We start from the raw sequence: 19913 nt of genomic DNA, 5'->3' as shown, positions 1-19913 counted from the left end.
CATAATGGTTGCCGTCTTAATGTAATCGGGCTAATAGATACGATTTTCTGACTTGTTTTAATTATTTTAAACAATGTTTCAATTGGATTATTAGCAACTTCCTTTGCGCTTGTTCAAGTGAAATATAAACCGTTTGGCCCCATTTTCGAGCTTTCCATTACAGTATTTTCTGTTTGAATCCAATCTTTCTCAGGTGTTGCTTGATTAAAAAAATTCTGAGCTTGTAAACACCCAAAGGCTAGAAAATAATGATAAAAGTTTGGTTGATTAAGACCACCCTTCAGTGTTGAGCTTGATAGTCTAGCATAGGAACACCTCGCCTTTTTTCCACTCCAGATAAATTTGGTTATTGTTTTATGAAGATGGTCAAACCAATTCTTAGGAATATATAATATATATATTTTTGGCAGAATGGTCATCTTAATAGCATTTATTCGTCCCCATAGTGAGATTGGTAGGCATGATCATCTTGTGAGGTCACTGTTTACTTTATTCATAATTTTTTTGAGATTGATATCTCTAGTTTGAATGGAATTTGGTGTTATTTTTAATCCTAAATAAGTAACTTCTGTTTGCTTCCATTTTATTTTAGTATTCTTTAAACACTGGATGTTACAGGAATCATTTAAAGGCATAAGCTCTGACTTGGTCCAATTTACCTTATCCTGAGAATGTGCTAAAAGATGTTAAAGTACTACTCAAACAAGCAAGGGATGATGCAACATCTGTTAAATAAAGAATAATATCATCTGCGTAGAGCGATAATTTATATGCATAATCTCCAATTGTCACACCCTTTATTTTAGTTGTTGATCTTATTTTCTGGGCTAAGGGTTCTATTGCTAAGTTGAATAATAAAGGAGAAAGAGGGCATCCTTGTTCCACGATGAAGTGTAAAGGGCTTGGGAACCAAACCATTCGTTTTGACAGTTGCTTGGGGATGACAGTATAACATGCGTATCCATTGCCAATACCATATTCATTGAGTATGTTAAATAGATAGTGCCATTCGACCCTATCGAATGCCTTTTCGGCATCTAATGTACATATACAGTAGCTGCAGATGGGTTGATTTTCATTGCCCATTTCATAATGTTAAATAATTTCCTGATATTGTCAGATGAATTATGTTTTTTCATAAAACCTGTCTGGTCTATGTGGATCACCTTATTAAGGACTTGTGCTAGCCGTGATGCTAAGACTTTGGCAATAATTTTATTATCAAGGTTGGCTAAGGAAATTGGTTGATAATTACTGCATAAAAGAGGGTCTTTGTCTTTTTTATGAATTAATGTCATTTGTGATTGATTAAATTGGGGAGAGAAAGACCCACTAACAAATTATGTCTGATATGTTTCCAACAATATTGGGGCAATAACTGGGCAAAACATTGGTAAAATTCGGCACTATAGCCATCTGGACCTGGAGGTTTGTTTTTAGAAAAGGAAAGAATGGCACTTTATTTAACTCACTGTTATTAGTTTATCTAATTCAGCCTTTTCCCGATCTGAGATAGCTGGTAATTTAGTGTCTACTAAAAAATCTTCTAATTGCAATGTAGTGGATGTATTATCGGAACTATAAAGATTCCCATAGAAAGAAGCAAAGGTGGAGTTGATCTCCTTAGGGTCTGTCATTAATTTGTTCTCTGTTTGGATACCAGTTATATTGTTTTGCATCATTTGCTGTTTTAATCTTGCTGCCAGAAGCTTCCCTGATTTTTCCCTACCTTCATAAAAGATTATCCTTGCTTTATTTAACTCATATTGAACTCTTCCCCTAATTATATAATCATATCTAATTTTCAATAAGCGTAATTTATTCCATTGTTCATCTTCAAAATGCCTAGAAAGAGTTCTTTGGTTTGTATGAATTTCATTGGATAATACTTCAAGTTCTTTATTTTGTTTTTTCTTGTGATGACAAGCAATTTTAATAATTTCCCCTCTAAGGGAGCATTTTAAAGCTTCACAAACGGCTGCGAAATTAGACACAGAATCCCTGTTTAAGGCTATGAAATTCTTTATATATTCTGATATTTGTTCTCTGATTTTTGAGAGTTATTGACTCTCCATTATTTGGATCTAATGGATGGTGATGGTAAACTGAAAACGATTTGGATTGGGCTATGATCAGCAACTAATATTGGATGTATTGTACATTCCAGCATATTTTGAGTTAAATCTTGATCTACAAAAAATAATCTATCATTGAATAAGTTTGATGTCTGAATAAAAGGTGTAATCCCTCACTGTAGGGTGAAATATCCGCCACACATCTACTAAATTATATGTCTGCATTAAGTTTAACAAAGCAATTGCAGCTTATAAAATCCAAAGTGGGCACACTTGGGGTTTATAGACGTTTGGTGGTGCATCATATATTTGTTTTTCTCTGTCGTTTGACATTCTCTGATATTTCGCATTGTGTGTTCAACAACAATGAGGTAAAAAGTTTCTCTCTGCTTGAGTGAGGGACGGGAGGAGCCGCCTCCCTCCCCACAGACTGACAGGCAGCAGGCAGGGACAAACAAGCCAAGAAAGGGAGAGAGAGAAACGAAATTAATTCAGTAAACTGCTACAATAATATTTTCTGAGATACGCATCATATACCGATACAAAAACGCCCGTATTAATTTGTGATTTGCTCTCAACTTTTGACCGATACAAGCTGTTTGAATTGATGTGCCCATACCCCAAACATTTAGATCAGTGCATTGGTTGAAATCTGTGAAGTGTTACACCCCTAGGAAAATAGAAAGTCCAATGAAAGGTAGAGAAGCTAGCCTAAAATCAGCGGGCACAGCAGAGCTGTCAAACAGACACCTTCACAAGCAGCAGGAAGTGATGTGACAGCCCAGGTATAGTCTAACTGTGAAACTCCCAAAGATCTATGAGTAAAGAAAAAAAGATACCACATTCTTAAAAGTTCCTCAAACTTGGGAAGTTGCTGTTCCATTCCCACGCCCACCAGGGAAGAACTGATAACATCATAAACGTTTAAATTGGAGAGATGGTAGTAGAGACATTACATCACCCATTTCTAATGTGGTGATCATGCTGACACATGATGGTGTCACATGAAGTAGGCGTGAAGACAAAGCTCATATACAGGATGGGAGGGCAGGCAAACCCTCCAGACCAGCTCTGCCCTTGTGGACATGAGCGTGGCCTCGAACCTGCTAACTGTCTGCACTGGGAAAATCGATGGATGATTTTGTATTCTGCATGCAAACTCAATAGCTGTCACCCTTCGAAAGATGATGGATCTTGACTGTTTTGGAAATACACACTGGAGAGGATTCTTTGTGTTTTGTGCTCCAATTACATCAATACTTTAATATTTTTTTGTGTCTTTTCTGCTTCTCCAACATGTCAAATCAATCTCAGACCAACATCACTGTTGGAGTGCAGTATCAAGGGTCACTGGAGAGAGCGTTGTTTTCCACTCTGACTACGTTGTCATGCTGCTCTTTCCTCTACATTAATGGGGTCATGCTGTACACCCTGAGGAGTAAGCGGGTGTTTCGTGAAACCTCCCGTTACATTCTGCTGTATAATCTTCTTTTCGCAGACACCCTTCAGCTGGCACTGAGCCAGTTACTTTACATACTGGCTGCTTGTAGAATAACACTGACATTTCCTGTGTGTGGTACTCTCATAATGCTCACCAATCTCACAACTGAAATCTCCCCTCTCACCCTGGTGGTGATGTCACTGGAGAGATATGTAGCTGTGTGCTACCCACTGAGGCACGCTGTCATCATCACCATCAGAAGCACAGGCGTGTCCATCGCTGTAGTGTGGGCCTTCAGTTGTCTTAACATCCTCATTCGAGTTCTTATGATGTTAACTTTCCCCTTTGAAGACCTGGAGAGTCTGCAGATGACTGACCTTTGCTCCAGAGTAGCCATGTTTCTTGTGCCAATGTCTGATCATTACGACAGAGGCTATACCTGTTTTGTCTTTCTATCAGCTGCTGTGGCAATCATTTGCTCCTATATTGGTGTGACCGTAGCAGCCCGGTCTGCCTCCACAGACAAAGCCTCAGCCAGCAAGGCTCGTAACACAGTGCTGCTGCATCTGATACAGCTGGGCCTGAGTCTCTCCTCAACCATGCACTCCTTACTCCTCTTAGCTATCGTGAGAACAGTAAAGAGAATAGTATTTGTGCGCATCCAGATTGTTCTCTTTGTGTTTGTTTTCATCCTCCCCAGGTGTCTAAGTGCTCTCATCTATGGCCTCAGAGACCAAACCATCAGACCCATCCTCATGTATCACCTGTGTTGCCGACTGAAACTCTCAGTCATGTTCCACCGAAGCTGAGGTCTGGCCATAGGCTACATGGAATGTTTCAAGCATGTGCATATGTGACATTTCAAAACCCATGCAATTATCAGGCACGCTTTAATAAGCAAGCACATACAGTTTTATTGACTGAATGAAAAATCAATTTCCAAAACACTGATAAACTCATCTGTAGTCATTATTTCTGAAATGCAGCCTATAGAAGTGCTTTAATTTTGTCAACCAAGGACATAAGTTAGCTACTTGAAGAGTATGGAAATTTGTTTTAATTTAATGCTATCTATAATATTGTAAGAGTAGCTGTCTCTTGATGGATACATCAATGTGGAAGAAAACTTCATTTGTTTCAATTTCAGGGAATGTGGAGGCAGAGCAAATGGGCTAGTGCATTTCTATTAAATTGAGTCAATAAAATGACTATGACGAATGAAAATGACGAATGATAATACGGCTTACTATTGTAAATGTGCTATTGTACATTCCTGCATTATATACAGAGATGGGCAAAGATACATCAAAATGCATCTTGTTACAAAATACAAAATACCCCTCAAATAAATGTATCAAAATAAAATACAAAATACTGGAGCCAGAAAATGTATCAAGATAAAATACATGTATTTTGTATTTTCAAAATACAGGAAAATACATTTGTAGCATTGGGCATTCAGAATTTGTACAAAATGGCAGAACATTCAGATTTGTATAATGTACACAAGGCTCTGGTGAGAGTTTGAACCATACAGGAAGGAAGAACAGGAAGTAGAATGCTACTGTATATGCATATGCCTGTACTGTGTATGTACATATTTTACCCAGGCATAAACACACTTGCACACATATCCACGCGTGCACACGAGAACACTCACACCATTTTCACACAGTATATCCCCAAAATGCCAGACAGATTTCACTTTACTGTTCAACCTTTCTTCTTTGACTTGAAATGAAGAAATCACTAGAAATAACAAGAAGCTGTGTTCGAATACTTGGATTAAATGCTTCAACAGAGCTTTTTGCCAACTGCCTGCTTCATTTTTTAATTAATCTTCTGTCATTTAACAATCAAACATGCACAGTATAAAACCTGGGGGTAAAAAGGATACGCACGAATCACACTGTAGAGAGAATACTCAGAAGCCACAGCACATCTGTGTCCTCTGTATAACAAGGTACTGTATCTAAGCAAAACTGTAAAAAAACAAAAAAAAAAAACAATAGTGAAAATAGTGTCTTGTACATTATGTAGAAACTTGCTCTCTGTCCAATTCAAAGACATGGCAGTTGAGACCCAACCACTTCAATTAGTAGCCTATTTAGTTGCCTTTAAGAAAAACGAACTTTTCAAATATTTCTGGTGTTAACATGAATATTTTTTGGTTTTATGAATCATGGAGAAAGTATTTTGAGTATTTTGAAAATACAAAATTACTCCACTCTAAAGTATCTTGTTACAAATTACATTTGATTTTTTTCAGCCCTGTCAAATACAAATGACAAAATACTCAAAAGTAATTGAAATACGTATTTCAAATACAAGTAACAGAAATACTGCCCATATCTGATTATATATGGTCCTCACATTTTACATTTTTACTTAAAATTAGTGAAACAGCAAATAAAGCTTCAATTCCCAGATCACCAACATTACAGGCAACCAATAGTTAGGAAGACCTGATCTGCAAACTTGTGATACAAATGCACAAATGTGTGTGCTACTCCAGTCCAGAAAGTCGAAAAGCAAAATGTGTTTGTGCGATATAGTTTACAAACCTTGATGCATTTTGTAGTTGTAAAGAGCTATTTGTAAACAGCTAGATGTTATGAGCTCTATATTTCATTCTGTGAATCATTTCAACTCAAAACTTTAGCTATCGTGAGAATATTAAAGAGAATAGTATTTGTGCGCATCCAGATTGTTCTCTTTGTGTTTGTTTTCATCCTCCCCAGGTGTCTAAGTGCTCTCATCTATGGCCTCAGAGACCAAACCATCAGACCCATCCTCATGTATCACCTATGCTGCCGGTGGAAACTCTCAGTCATGTTCAACCGAAGCTGAGGTCTGGCCATAGGCTACAAGGAATGTTTCAAGCATGTACATTTGTGACATTTCAAAACAGGCCACTCTCACCATTACACTTGGCTAGGCAGATAGCTACACAAGAACTTTCCACTCCTAAACTAGTAAATAGATTGAGCCATAATCCAAAATATGTCCTGCGGTGGCAACACATTTTACCTCCTGCAGAGCATGACAGATACATTCAAAAGTTGAGTTTAATTCACCTGGATGCCCTTTCACTGTAGATCAGACCAGCACATACAACTCCGCCTCTACTTGGGCCATAGAAAGTGGAAGACTGTATTGGTGTCAATGTGTTTTTTCATGTTTTCATCGAGGAGGAGTTTGTCTGCTTTATATAGTATTTGTTCACAAAATTAAGTCAATTAGGAAAGACATGTCTTATTAGATTATTGTGTGCCCCTGCCTGAACTTGGGCTTTCCTGATATCTGGAGGAATGAAGGTTAATTGTTATGTGTTTATGCTCTCTCAGTCTTCCTCCCTCAAAGTGGACCAATGACCAAACTCAGTGACTAGACATTACATATCCTGATCACCAGGTTAGTAAAAGTAAATGCTCCATTATTTTGGTTTTGATGGCAGTCCTGTTTACCTAAACTGCTAACTTCTCTGAGAGACTCCACTGTCCAAGCAGCCACACACTCAGTAGCTAGATGGTGAGCTAGCAGTAAAGAGAACCTGAGATCGTGATTGTTACACTTGTTGGAGGTACAATCCACAACACAGCAACTTTTTGGCCTGTTTTTCAGTCTGTTTAAACAATGTGGTTTGGTCTCAGTTAAACTTGCATATGGACATACCCGCGTATGGACAATACTCTTCAATATGGACGATCATCTTCTTTCCCCCAGACAGGGGCATGGCCTCGGCCAATGTGCTGCCGATTGAACATATGGAGAATCTGAACTTGCGGTGTCACACTTTTTAACTTCTCTCCACCTTACCACAAAAATATATCCACAAGTACTGCATTTATGGGAACAATTATTTCTTCCTCATAGAGAAGCATATGAAAGGAAAGGATATGATCTTGTAACAGTGGGCCATGCATAACATTTCAGTTTTCTCATTGCTTTGATGTACAAAACATTATAGTTTACTCATTGCTCATTGCTATTCTCATTGTACAACAATGAGAATATCAACTTCAGCTTCAACTTTCAACTTCATTGTGCTGAGGGAAATTTGGTTTGCAGCCAGAGTTTAAAACAGTCATTAGCACAGATAAAACAACATAAAGGCATCATATAAATAAAAGATATTGAAACTAACAAATAACTCAGATAAACAACAGATCAAGGCCAAAATAAAGTCACTCCTACCATACTGAAGTTTTAAAAACATATGAGTAAGTCCCAGTCCAAGTTAAGTGCTGCAATATAAAATCTAAGTGTCAGGGAGAGCCAGTTCACATTAAATTAAAATATTTAGTGTGTTTATGGCCACTGGGCTGAAAAAGGGAGTGGAATGGATGATCAAGACAGTCCCTCCTGGTGACTGGTTTAAGGTTAGAGGATAACCCTAACCCTAACCCTAACCCTAACCCTAACCCCAACCCTAACCCTAACCCTATGTCCTGAAGCTTGGCCAGGTCCACCTCAATTACCTTACTGGCCACTTTGACCAGCCTCAGACTTTTTTATTTAAAAAAATCCCACAAAGACGAAAATTAACTTTGACCTAGGAAAAACACAAAATGTATCCTCACCTCAAAGTGTTGTGCCTCCTCTATGATGTGACCAGGAGTGGAAGTAATTAGTTACTTCCACTCCTGGTCATTTCATTTACTCACATTACTGTAACTGAGTAGTTTTTTTGTGTACTTGTGCTTTTTTGAGTATTTTTTAAAGTCAGTAATTTGACTTTTCCTTCAGTCCATCTCTCCTGCAGTTTTGTCCTTCAGTCCATTTTAAATCCATCCATCACAGAACAGATTGTGTCTCTCCATCAGCAACAGAAACTGGATCAACAGAAACTGGATCAACAGAAACTGACAAACCGTGGATCCATTCACAGTGAGAAGAGGAATCTGACTTTACTTTGTTTCTGCACTTTATTTTGTCATTTCTAAAGTTTCCAGTTAAAAAGATCTAGAAACTAGTCACTTTTACTCTGAGGACATTTTAAATGAGCTACTTTTTACTTTTACTTCAGTAGACTTTTACACCAGTACTTTTACTTCTACTTAAGTAAATAAGCAGAGTAACAGTACTTCTACTCGAGCAGGACAGACTAGTCCTCTTTCCGCTGCTGGAAGTGATCACATACTGTAGACCTGCTCAGAACAAGAGGCTACACATTTGATATGAAGATGATGTCACAGCACCCCCTAGTGGCTGTAAAAAGCCCGGTCTCCTACTTGTAATGGCCTTCAAAATCCTCCATGTTACCCTGCAGCTTGACATGTGACAATCTTAGATTATTTACATGCCATGTTGGCTTGAAACCCTTGATTTGTTGCTTGTGGCTGTTTATATCTTTTCCCATCACTGTTTTTCTCTGTACACCCGATGACCCAACAAGCTAGTGACTGATTACGGAGTTTTTAATGGGCTCATCTCCCATATTGTCATGAAATATGCATGGTACATACTGTATATCTGATCCATTCTTGTTCTGTGTATTTTCCTCTGAAACTTCAGTGTTCAGATGTTCCACAATTTAGATTTTTTCTCGAAGCATTGTAAAATTTTTGATCAATTATCACCAAACTTGCTAAAACTCATGGGCTGAGTCACACAAATGTATTATTATTATTGTCAGTGGTGGAAAGAGTACCAGAATGTCCTCAAGTACAAGTACTGTTACTTTACTGATATTAGAAGTAAAGGTAGAGGTGTACAAATCTCCTTCAGTAACAGTAAAAAGTGTGTGATTTAAAATGTCCTCAGAGTAAAAGTTCCTGAGTTCCTCTTTAGAAAAGAGAATGTTGTTAGCTGTGATCTTTTCCATGTGATTCTAAAAGGAGAGAGGTCAGAGTTCAAACTAGATTCTTTTAATTGGAAACATTAGAAAATACAAAATAAAGTGCAGAAACAAAGTAAAGTCAGATTCCTCTTCTCACTGTGAATGGATCCACAGTTTGTCCGTTTACGTTGATCCAGTACACAAAAGTACACAAAAAGCTACTCTGTTACAGTAATGTGAGTAAATGTAATTAGTTACTTCCTAGTTCCACCCTTGATTATTATTGACTGGACACTCAGCTGCACATACAAACTGCCCCCCCTTTAATTTTTGCCTGGTGTATTAACTTGTACAAATCTTGAGATTTGCTTGCAATGAAAATTGCGTTACAAATAGAATGTATCATTGTTGTTATAGTATAAACTTGTAAAAGGCTGTGACGACACACACACACACACACACACACACAATCATACCAGTGGAGATGTGTATTATTGTTATGAACTAGTTGTTTATTTTCGATTTTTGTATTATTATTATTGTTTTACTTAATTGCATTTAGATGCAGACTGAATGAAAGAAACTGAATGGGCGGCAGGATGGAAATTATATTAAACCAGATTAAAATTAGCACAGGATTCCAGGACCTGTAGTAGAAGAAGAAGAAGAAGAAGCAGAAGAAGAAGAAGCAGAAGAAGAATGTCGTCCATATTACGTATGACGTAGCACTGTGCGTCGTAACGCTTCTTGGTCTGGTTCCTGCAGTTTTCCCTCCTCGTTGAAAGCTATCGGCTATGCTGATATTCAGCTAAGGAAACTTTAATCGCTGAACATTTTGAACTTAATTTTACCGCTGTAGCGACAACACTGATAAACGAGCAACACCGGCGAAGGTAAATCTGGAAGAACTAACAATTGTTTTTCGTCAGTCATGATTTTGTTTTGCTAACGTTCACATAGCAACGCTAATTAGTTAGCGGGATAGCTAACTAGCTAACATTAGCTTGAAAACGCAGTTTTTAGCATCCGTATGTAACCGGTTAAATATCCAACAACACTGTGAGTTTACATTTATTTTAAAAATCTCATATCGTCCCCTAGCTGGGCAGAGTTGACTTGTTGACATGTGGATGGCGCAGTAAGTTAACCAACGTGTTAGCTGAAGCGTTACCGTAGCAGCGCTCGTGCTAATGTTAGCTGTCGGCAGCTATGTTGACTTGTGGTTTACAAACTGGTCTTATCTGGCTCTGCCGTGCTGACTGACGGCTCGCTGCCGAACTGCTTCAAACTCAGCCAGCTAGCAGCAGCTACCGTTGCTTTCTGGCTTAATGTAACGTTACGGCGAGTTGGGCAGCTCGGTCGACAGCACGTGGACCCGGAAGGCAGAGAACCAACTTAGGGTTTGTTGTTCGGCTTCCAACAGAAGCAGAGAAACGCCAGACTGGAGTTCAGGCCGTGTGTTTACCAGCTTTATTTTTGGCAGCTGACCTCACGTTGAGGTCGGCGAATTTCCGTGACCCAAAATTTAATACAACTTAAAATTGTGTGGCATTCCCACAATAAAGAACTGCTGTGTGACAGTCTAGCTGCTTCTGTGAGCTAGTTAACGACAACTGACCATACAAGCTACACGTGTCCAGTACATAAACCATGTCGGACAGTTATTAATATGATGTTAGATTAGAATTAGTCTGGGACTCGTTTGCATGACAGCAATCTTAACATAATGAGTTCAGTTTGCTTCAGTCTGGAAATGACAGCAGGCATGCAGTTTCAGAGTAACTTAAAATAAAATAAATAGTGTTTACTGACAGTTGCCTGCTGACTGAAGGGATTTTTATTTGTTACAGTGAGGATAATTCTGAAGTCTGTTCTGTTCCAGCAAAATGGTTCTGTGTTGAACTTAATTTCACAATATATAAACAGTTTTATTCCAAAATTATCACAGTCATCTGGGCAAGGTAATTAATTATGCAACATTATAACAATTTCTGTTACTCTTTAAGAACAGTAGGTCATGTAAGCCCTTGGTTGAAAAAGTAGTGACATCTTAAAGACTGGATCCTCTATGTTTCAGAGATATTGAACGATGAAATTAAGTTGAGTTTTTCCCCAAAATGTATATATAACACACTGGAAATGAAATCTTCCTTTGCCCTTTCACACTTATGGTTTCTGACTTAATTTCACCAACTGTAAATTGAATGAGTTTTATATTTATCCTGAAGCTGTAAATATTGTAATTTTACACTGTGAAAAACATTAGACGTATAAAATAAAATTCATATCTTTGATTGGGGCTTTATTCTGTACAGTCTGTGCTTGGGTTTGTCCATTTTGAGGCACATGAAAAACTGTTAGATTTTGACTGAGCTTTTAATTAATTCTATTTGATCTTACTTAATCCTGATTTAAATTGTGAATCTAAACATCGGACCGCCGCTGGTGTAGAAGAGGGCAGTTTGGCTAAATTTATACTGTTGTCACATTTATTAGTGGTGGTGATTTTCTCACTGTGCTGGAGCATTGCTACTGCAGAATGACTACAGAAGCAATGTTTCTATAGCAGGTCAGGCATCAACAAAAAAAAATAAAAAATCTAAGTTTGACGTTTTACTTAGTAAACGCTCTTCTCTGTTTTCCATGCAGCAGACATATGCGGTCCTGCTAGCAGGCCAAGATGTTCAACAAGTCGTTTGGCACTCCGTTCGGAGGAGGGACCGGGGGGTTCGGCACCGCATCCACCTTCGGACAACAAAGTAAGTTGGAGTAAAATCTGCTGAAGCCAACAGCAGCAGAACCAGGCAGATTCTAGTCTCCAAGTGACTTCCTTCTTGCTCATCTGTCTATTTTGTTCGTACAGTGGAGCCTCACTTAGCTGATTCCCTCACTAATGTGAACCTGAAGGTTAAGCAAGTAGGCACAGTGAACAGAATGTCTGAACTGATATGTAAAGCTTATGGCTGAAATTATCATTATTATGCTAAATATTGTGATCATCACAATTATTACGCTTGATGATTTGATGAACAGAATAATTTTACTGCACTTGTGGCATCTTCTTTCAATATTTTGATTATCTTCAACTTGTCTGTGTTGTGAATGAAATCTAATGTTTCAGTTTGTATTCTACCAGTTTTATTCCTGCAGACTAAAGTTACAGCAGGCTGCTGTAAGCATCAGTTGTGCAGCCTCATGCTGATGTGACTCTGTGTTTTCAGACACTGGCTTCGGGACGACCGGAGGCTTCGGGACGTCTGCTTTCGGGACGACCACCAACACCGGAGGACTCTTTGGTGCCACACAGAATAAACCTGGTTTGTTAACTCTCTCTCCCATATCATAGTAACTTAATAACTTTATTTGTATAGCACTTTCCAATACAGGTAACAAAGTGCTTTACAACATTAAAAAAAGTGACTCTGTAGTTTTTCTTTTCTGCCAACTAGTGCTGAATGATATTGACAAAAAATTGAATGGCGATTATTTGACAGAATATTGGAATTGCGATTTAAACTGTGATGCATATCGTCACAACTTTAGACAACAGTGTGCAGGATTTACTGAGTTTGAGTCTGATGAAAGGTTTTGATTCATGGACCAAAGATTACCTGTAGCTCTAAAACTCCTTGTTCACAAATCCAGTTCATATTCAGTTCATATTGCAATTTCTTTTTTCTTGATTATTTGTTCCTCCCCTAGTGTCAAGAGCCTGTCTGTCAGTGGCAGCATGAAACTCACTTTTTTGCCTACAGTGTAAATCCCAAAATTCATCGGCCACTTTCACTATCTCACCAGCCTCGCAGATTTTTTAGAACAGGGCTCTAGTGGTGGGTGGCTACCTGCCAAAGCACTTTTGAATATATTATTATACCTTACACTAGTTATTAAGTAGGAGTTAGGTTTGGCTGGTGACTAGTCCAGTGAATGGTGATTTATTAAACACAGATGTAGGAAAAAACAGACAGACACACATGGGCTGATGAACACAGATGTTTTAGAGTGGTAGTTATCAGTACTCCTGCACAGAGAAAGTGAACTGACTGCCGCCCCACGACTAAAGGAATGAGAGGGAGAGATAAACGATCAGGTAAACCTTTGGTGGAAGAGACCAAGGTGCTTCTAAGGAGTGCTAAGGAAATATCAAGTACCCTAAGGCCTTGTCCACACTAAGCCAGGTAAATTTGAAAACGCTTCTTTATTTCTCCGTTTTGGCCTTCCATCCACACTTAAGACAGCTATTTGAAAACGCCGGTTTCGTGTTGTAGTGCGGACGGGGAAAACGGGGCTTTTCCAAAACGCTGACGTGGGATTGTCATGTGATCTCACTCAGGCGGCAGTCAAACGGTCTATATTCTCCGTAGCTTTGGCGATCTTGTAGTTGTTCGTTACTTTCAAAAGCAGCTCAACTTTGTCGTCTGTCCAGATAAAGAAGTCAGGCTCGCTTTTGTCCATCTTTTGTCGTGATTTGGGCATCTTGTTGGCGCTTAAAGGGGGTCGCACACAGGACGAGAAGCGCGACAGGACAAGGCGCAGGTAAACCACACAGGAAGCGTCGCACAGAGAGCGCCAGTAGAAGTTAATATGTATAATAGATTAACGTTATAACGTTACAACTTACCGGTACATCCCGTTACTCCGGCAATCTTCCTCCAAGCTGCCCACTTTCATTGGTATCCTTGGAGAATCTGTGATTGGTGGCGTATAATACCGGATATTTAACTACTTCATTGATAAACCGTTCATCATCCATCTTTAGTTTTTTTTTTTTTTTTTTGAGGGCCGTTCATAAAGTGAATGAATGGATATACTGGATAGCCTACATTTATTTGATTTAATTGGCAATGTTTTTTAGATGGAAAACAAATGTCAGCTGACAAAATAAATATGAGTTATTGTTTTTAAAATATTAGATAGCTTGCTGTTCACAATGATAAATTTCAAGCCGCATATCTAATATTGATTTGTGGGTCTTGTTTTGGGTTTAATAGCAATAGTGGAAAACGTGAGTGGCGCTCCAAGACTCTGAGCAGCGCTGTAAGTCGTGGCTGGGCGCTGCCAGAGAGACGTAAACACTTATTTCGAATTTTTAGACGTTGTATCTCGTCCGCCAGACGTGTCCGGTGTGCGGCCCCCTTAAAGCCCTGACAACACTTCTGTAAACAATGGTAACGACATAAACCGTTGTACTACCTTTTTTGTGTATCAGTGCGGACTGGAAACTTTTAGAAAACGGCCTGGAAACGCAAACGACAATGCCGTTTTCAAATTTACCCAGATTAGTGTGGACAAGACCTAAACTGTGTGTAAAGGGGAGTGAAGTGAGGAAGTCAAACAAAAGAGATTGGTGATTTCTTCAATACACTAGTTTGATGTGTTGTGTGCCCCCCCCCCCCCCACAGGCGGCCTGTTTGGCTCCAGTACGTTCAGCCAGCCGGTGACTTCCTCCACCAGTGCGGGCTTCGGGTTCGGAGCGGCCGGCGGGACGTCCACCAGCCTGTTCGGCAGCACCAACACCGGCACGACCGGCGGACTCTTCTCCCAGCAGAACAATGCTTTCGGCGCAAACAAACCCGCCTCTTTTGGCAGTGAGTCGCTTCCTCTGCTCTGCTGTTTTGGGTGTTCCACTTCATCACCTAACTGATGTGATCAAGAGGAATACTGACATCCTGCTTATGTTCTGTGTGTGCAGCTGTAATCTGTTGCATGGTGTCGGCAGACTAAAATTAGGAGATGATAAATTGAGAATTTACGTGAGAATTCAGAGTGCTAGGACTGCTGTGAAGCTTTCCATAATGAAACCATTGTCTAAAGGAATAGTTCACCCAAAAATGAAACTTCTGTCATTATCTACTCTCCCCCATGCCAGTTGAAACTCTAGTTATTCCTTTAATAACAGGAAGAAGAAATTGGGTCATTACAGCAGCAAAGAATAGAGGTGTAGACTGGAGAAGAAAGAGTAAAATATAGCCTACTAAGGATATGAAGAAAGAGAATAAGAACATACACCACCAGTCAAAAGTCTGCACCCACCTGACTGAATGTTATATGTTCCTCATTCTCTTAAAGCCATTCTGATCTAACGGCTTCTGCTTAAATGCTTGAAATGAGTTTCTTAGACAAATACAAATAGTGAAGTTGATCCTATGTATGAATTTCTTTCCTTTGCCTTTCCATCAAGGCAAAGGGCGGCTACTTTAAAGAATCTAAAATATAAGATAGTTTTGATTGACTTTTTTGGTCACTGCATAATTACATTTCTTTACTATTATTCTAAAATGTGGAAAATAGTAGAAATAAAGAAAAAATATGTGTGTCCAAACTTTTGACTGGTAGTGGAAGTAAAAATAGAATAAAATAAAAATGGAGCATGTTTATCGTTTCTACAGGCAAAATCGATGATAAATAACAATTCAGCACTCCAGTCCAGTTTCATACCTGAGCACCTCTTAGCCATTTCGATTGATTTATCTAATGAAAACATCTGAATCCTGTAGAGAAAACGTATTCCCTGTGTGTTAAATTGTAAACGGCGCTGTGTTCTCCAGGCTTCGGGACGAGCACCAGCAGCGGCGGGCTGTTTGGATCGACCAACACCACCTCCAACCCGTTCGGCGGGACGTCCGGCTCCCTGTTCGGAGGGTCCGGGTTCTCAGCCGCGCAGCAGCCAGGAACCACACTCAAATTCAACGTGAGTATTTCTGGCCGAGCGAAGCCCTGAAACCTGCCGTTCCCTCTCTGTATGGGAGCAGAGGAGGTGGAAGTACACAGATTCCATTTGAAATCCTTTACTCAAGTCAAAGTATAAAGGTACATGGTGTTAAATTTACTCTAAGTATAAAAGTAAATTAGTGGTCTAAAAAAGTCATTTGTAATGTTCTGAACTGGTTTTCTGTTGTCGTTCCTCTGAATCCCGGATGAGAAAGATTCTGAACATTAATTCTAGCAGCTGAATTCATGAATGTTAATTCTCTGCTCTCTTGTTGCGTCTCTCTTCTTCCCGTTGCTTCTCCTCTTCCCTCCTTTTCTGGTGTCGCTTTGCTGAACAAGCAGCCAATCACATTTGGCTCTTGATCAGCTGTTTCCTGGATAGAAGCTGTCTGATGTGGAAAAAAGAAACAAAAAAAAAAACCCCAGTTGATTTCCCAGAGTAATGAGTCTGTTTTGAAAACATAGGGAGTAGAAAGTCTAGATTTTTCTTTTGAAATATAGTGAGTAAAACTAAAAAGTCCTCAGTGAAAGAAAATTTGAGTGAAGTACAAATAGTAGAAAATCTTACGTAAGTACAGTAGCAAAGTATTTTTACTTTACTTCCCTCCTCTGTATGGGAGAGAACCTCCTGTCAAACTCCACTTCAAAATATAGCAGTTTTACATTTCCTTGCTCAGTGATGAACCAACATAATGTACCTCACAGAACATAATTTACAACCTTTTCCAAATTGTTAGGGTTCACTAATTAATTTGGCAGACTTAGGGCCGGTTCACATGCCGTGTCTTTTGCGCGCTCAAATCCATTCATTTCAATGGGGGCGCGCGGCAGAAGAGTATTTCTGTACTCTTGTAATTTTGCGGGCTTGGAGAGAGGGGGACATTCATGGTGAGATCTTTTTCTGCTCCATATGTAGATCAACAAGTAAAGCTACTGCGACAGTTTAACTGCGATGGTAATCCATTATTTCAGATAACTACTAACAAACTTTGTGTGAAGTTGTAGTCTGTGGTTGCTTGGCAACGCCAGGCGCACCTGTAGCGTAACCGTCCAAGCGCACTTGATAAAAGTTCGGTGTTTCACTGTCCACTCAGAGCGCCTCGCGTTTTCCAAGCGTTTTAGAGCGCTGCATGTGAATCGGCCCAAGAAGCGCTTACTTCAGTTAAACTCCAGCTTTTATAACCAGTTCACCTGTTATTTCCACAATCTACTGTAACAAAATACACTGTGTAGGGCGGCAGAAAACGGTGTGAATCGATTTGTAAAAGTTGACGTTTTATTGAAGTAAACATTTTGCTCGGTGGATCACAAGCCAAATTTACAAGTGGAACCTAATATTTGGGAAAAAGTCTGAAGTTTTGTTCTGTGAGTTATGTCTGTTGAGCAAGGCAATGCAAAACTGACAGATTTTCCAGTGAAGTTCAGTGTTGGAGCTCAGCAGAAAGTTGTATCGCTCAGAGTAATTGGAACAACTTATAACTGTTATTCTATTTTCATAGTTCAATATTTTAGTGATTATATATCATCCAATTTGTAACTGTTTTGCATGCAGAAGTTTTAAGTTAGTTGACGTCTTCAGTAATATTCTACAAGGAGTTTTACCTGAACGTCTGTAGCAGCGGTGTCAAAGCTTTTGAAGCGCGAGATGTCTCACTCTGGACGGAACGGCCGGTTGGCACTGTAACAGATAACCTTCTTGTGTTTCCCCTCAGCCTCCGACAGGAAGTGACACGATGGTGAAAGGGGGCGTGACCACGAGCATCAACACCAAGCACCAGTGCATCACGGCCATGAAGGAGTACGAGAACAAATCGCTGGAGGTGGGTTCGCCAGGGAAACGCCGGTCGTTCGACCGCCGATCGTAATCTGCCGACAGACTTTCTGGATAGGTCGTCGGTGATTGGACGATCACGGTTTCAGCTGCCCAATCACATTATAGGCCTACACTTGTTATCTTTGTTCATGTGCCATTTAACAGGAATTTAATAGTCTTTATTTTTTAAGAGAGCGCTGTTTTTAATTTCAGAGAGACACATGAACAAAATATTTTCAGTGTTTGATTGTTGGATTTATTTGATTGGATTTGGACCTTTACAGCACGCAGTTCATAAACTCTGCTCATCCTGCTGTGGTTCTTTGAACATCGGCCTCTCACCATTTTGGATTTCCTCACTCCCTCTGCGCTCCTTCTCTTCCTGCAGGAGCTGAGGCTGGAGGACTACCAGGCGGGCAGGAAGGGTCCGTCCAACCCGATGGCCGCGGCGACGGGCGGTCTGTTCGGCCCGGCCGCGGCCACGTCCAGCACCGCCACCGGCCTGTTCGGCCCCTCGGCCACCAACACCAACTTCTCCTTCGGACAGGCCAAGACCACCTTCGGCACAAGTAAGTCGGCATGGCGACAAGAACGGAGACTGAGGTAGTTTTTAGTTCGTTTTTTGTGTTAAGCCACCCGATAGCCGCCTCCAAAGTGATGTAACCTAATCACACACACACACTCACACACACTCACACTTAATTTACTTGTTTTTTGTTTTATTTTTTAATTTTTTTGGTTATTGTTGTTTCCATTGTATACTTTGTATAATTTATTTTAGGTAGTTTATAAGCCCACTGGGGTTTCAAACCTCTCCGGCCCTTTTTTTGTTTTGTATTGTCTTTATTGTTTTTTATTTCATGGTGCAAAAAAATAAAACCTAAATCCTATTATTTTGAAAATGTGATTATAATAGTCACATCTTAACTCTCTCATAATCCTCTTCTCAAATGCAAATTAATTGACCTTGTGTCACAACAGAGAACAAACTTCTGGGTTCTTTGTCTATTGGTTTACATGGAGTGCTGCCGTACAGTGATGTATGGCGAAATATACAGTATATAGCCACAGATCTTTCTAGCGATGCCATTGGCTGCTAGAATGTGAAATTGAAATCGTCCCCCCCTCCCCTCCCAGGCGCCGGCGGGTTCGGAGCGGCCACAGGAAGTCTGTTCGGCCAGCAGCAGCAGCAGCAGCAGCAGGCGCAGCAGCAGCAGCAGGCGGCCGGCAGCCTGTTCAAGCCGTTCGGTCAGACCACCACCACCCAGAGCACCGGCTTCTCCTTCGGCAACACCAACACCATGGGCCAGGCCAACACCAGCAGCATGGTGAGGACCGCACCGCACCGTCTGTCCATCCAGCTGTCCACCTGTACCAAACTAGTTTTTGTTTCTTTCTACCTTACCTACCCACCCCATTTGTTGGCTAATTGATAATGAATTAATAACCAGATCTGATAAAGAAGCGCTAGTCGCAGGTTTTGATTTGTTAAAGGCATACTGAGCAGGATTTCCCCCCTTATATCCCCCCAAATAGCATAAACTCATCCAAAACTTATCCTCCTCAATCATTACGTATGGCCCATTGGTAGTGTGTGTCAGTGTGTGTCTGCAGAGAGCCTGCTGCCTTCTGCCTGGATTTTCTAATTTCTGAATGTTCGGGACGTTTCTGGGCGTCGACCTTTTGGCAGCAGGTGTGTCCTGCCACCAAAACCCTGCTGAATCCTTTTATATCTAAAAGCCTCGCTGGCTGCGGCAGCGGTCTGAACTCTAAAACAGAGCAACTGGTCAGAGCTAGTGTGTATCATGAGCTGCAGCTAGCTACCGTTAGCGTAGCTTCGTTGTAGTAGAAAAGCTGATAGCTAAGCTAACAGCAGCTGCCTGTCCAACAGAAAACAGCCCGACTCGTCGCTCTTCATCCCCATCCTCTCCTTCAATACTCTCCAGCAGGTGAAAGCCAACAGATTCACTTTCGTTTTGGAACAAGCCTTGTCTGCGTGGCGTTTTGCCTCGCTTTACGTTTTTTACTGGTTTTTACCGTTTTGGCAACCGGAGGGAGGAGGGGTCAACTTTGAAAGTTGTGTTTACAAGC

The 19913-nt window shown here is 40.2% G+C and overlaps 2 protein-coding genes across 3 annotated transcripts in view; both read left to right on the top strand.

Annotated features, from left to right (window-relative positions):
* Nucleotides 1-3371: 3371 nt before the first annotated feature.
* LOC144541735 (odorant receptor 131-2-like) lies at nt 3372-4325 on the top strand. Its single transcript, XM_078286469.1, has one exon. The coding sequence runs from the start codon at nt 3372-3374 to the stop codon at nt 4323-4325; it is 954 nt and encodes a 317-aa protein (XP_078142595.1).
* A 5746-nt stretch (nt 4326-10071) lies between these two features.
* Nucleotides 10072-19913, top strand: part of nup98 (nucleoporin 98 and 96 precursor) — a 45575-nt gene continuing 35733 nt past the window's right edge. For both annotated transcript variants that reach the window (XM_071909466.2, XM_071909393.2), the window contains exons 1-8: nt 10072-10191; nt 11948-12057; nt 12520-12615; nt 14701-14886; nt 15847-15989; nt 17722-17829; nt 18211-18391; nt 18960-19150. In XM_071909466.2, the coding sequence (XP_071765567.2) occupies nt 11979-12057; nt 12520-12615; nt 14701-14886; nt 15847-15989; nt 17722-17829; nt 18211-18391; nt 18960-19150 (984 nt within the window). In that variant the 5' untranslated portion in view covers nt 10072-10191; nt 11948-11978. The remainder of the gene's footprint in view (nt 10192-11947; nt 12058-12519; nt 12616-14700; nt 14887-15846; nt 15990-17721; nt 17830-18210; nt 18392-18959; nt 19151-19913) is intronic.

This window comes from Centroberyx gerrardi, chromosome 11 (genome assembly GCF_048128805.1).
Source record: "Centroberyx gerrardi isolate f3 chromosome 11, fCenGer3.hap1.cur.20231027, whole genome shotgun sequence".
Classification (NCBI taxonomy): Eukaryota; Metazoa; Chordata; class Actinopteri; order Beryciformes; family Berycidae; genus Centroberyx; species Centroberyx gerrardi.
Note: the sequence above shows the minus strand (reverse complement) of the source record. Positions and strands in the feature narration are given on the sequence as shown.

Coding starts and splice junctions, on each gene's coding strand:
- LOC144541735 (XM_078286469.1), top strand. CDS start 3,372: ATGTCAAATCAATCTCAGACCAACATCACTGTTGGAGTGCAGTATCAA.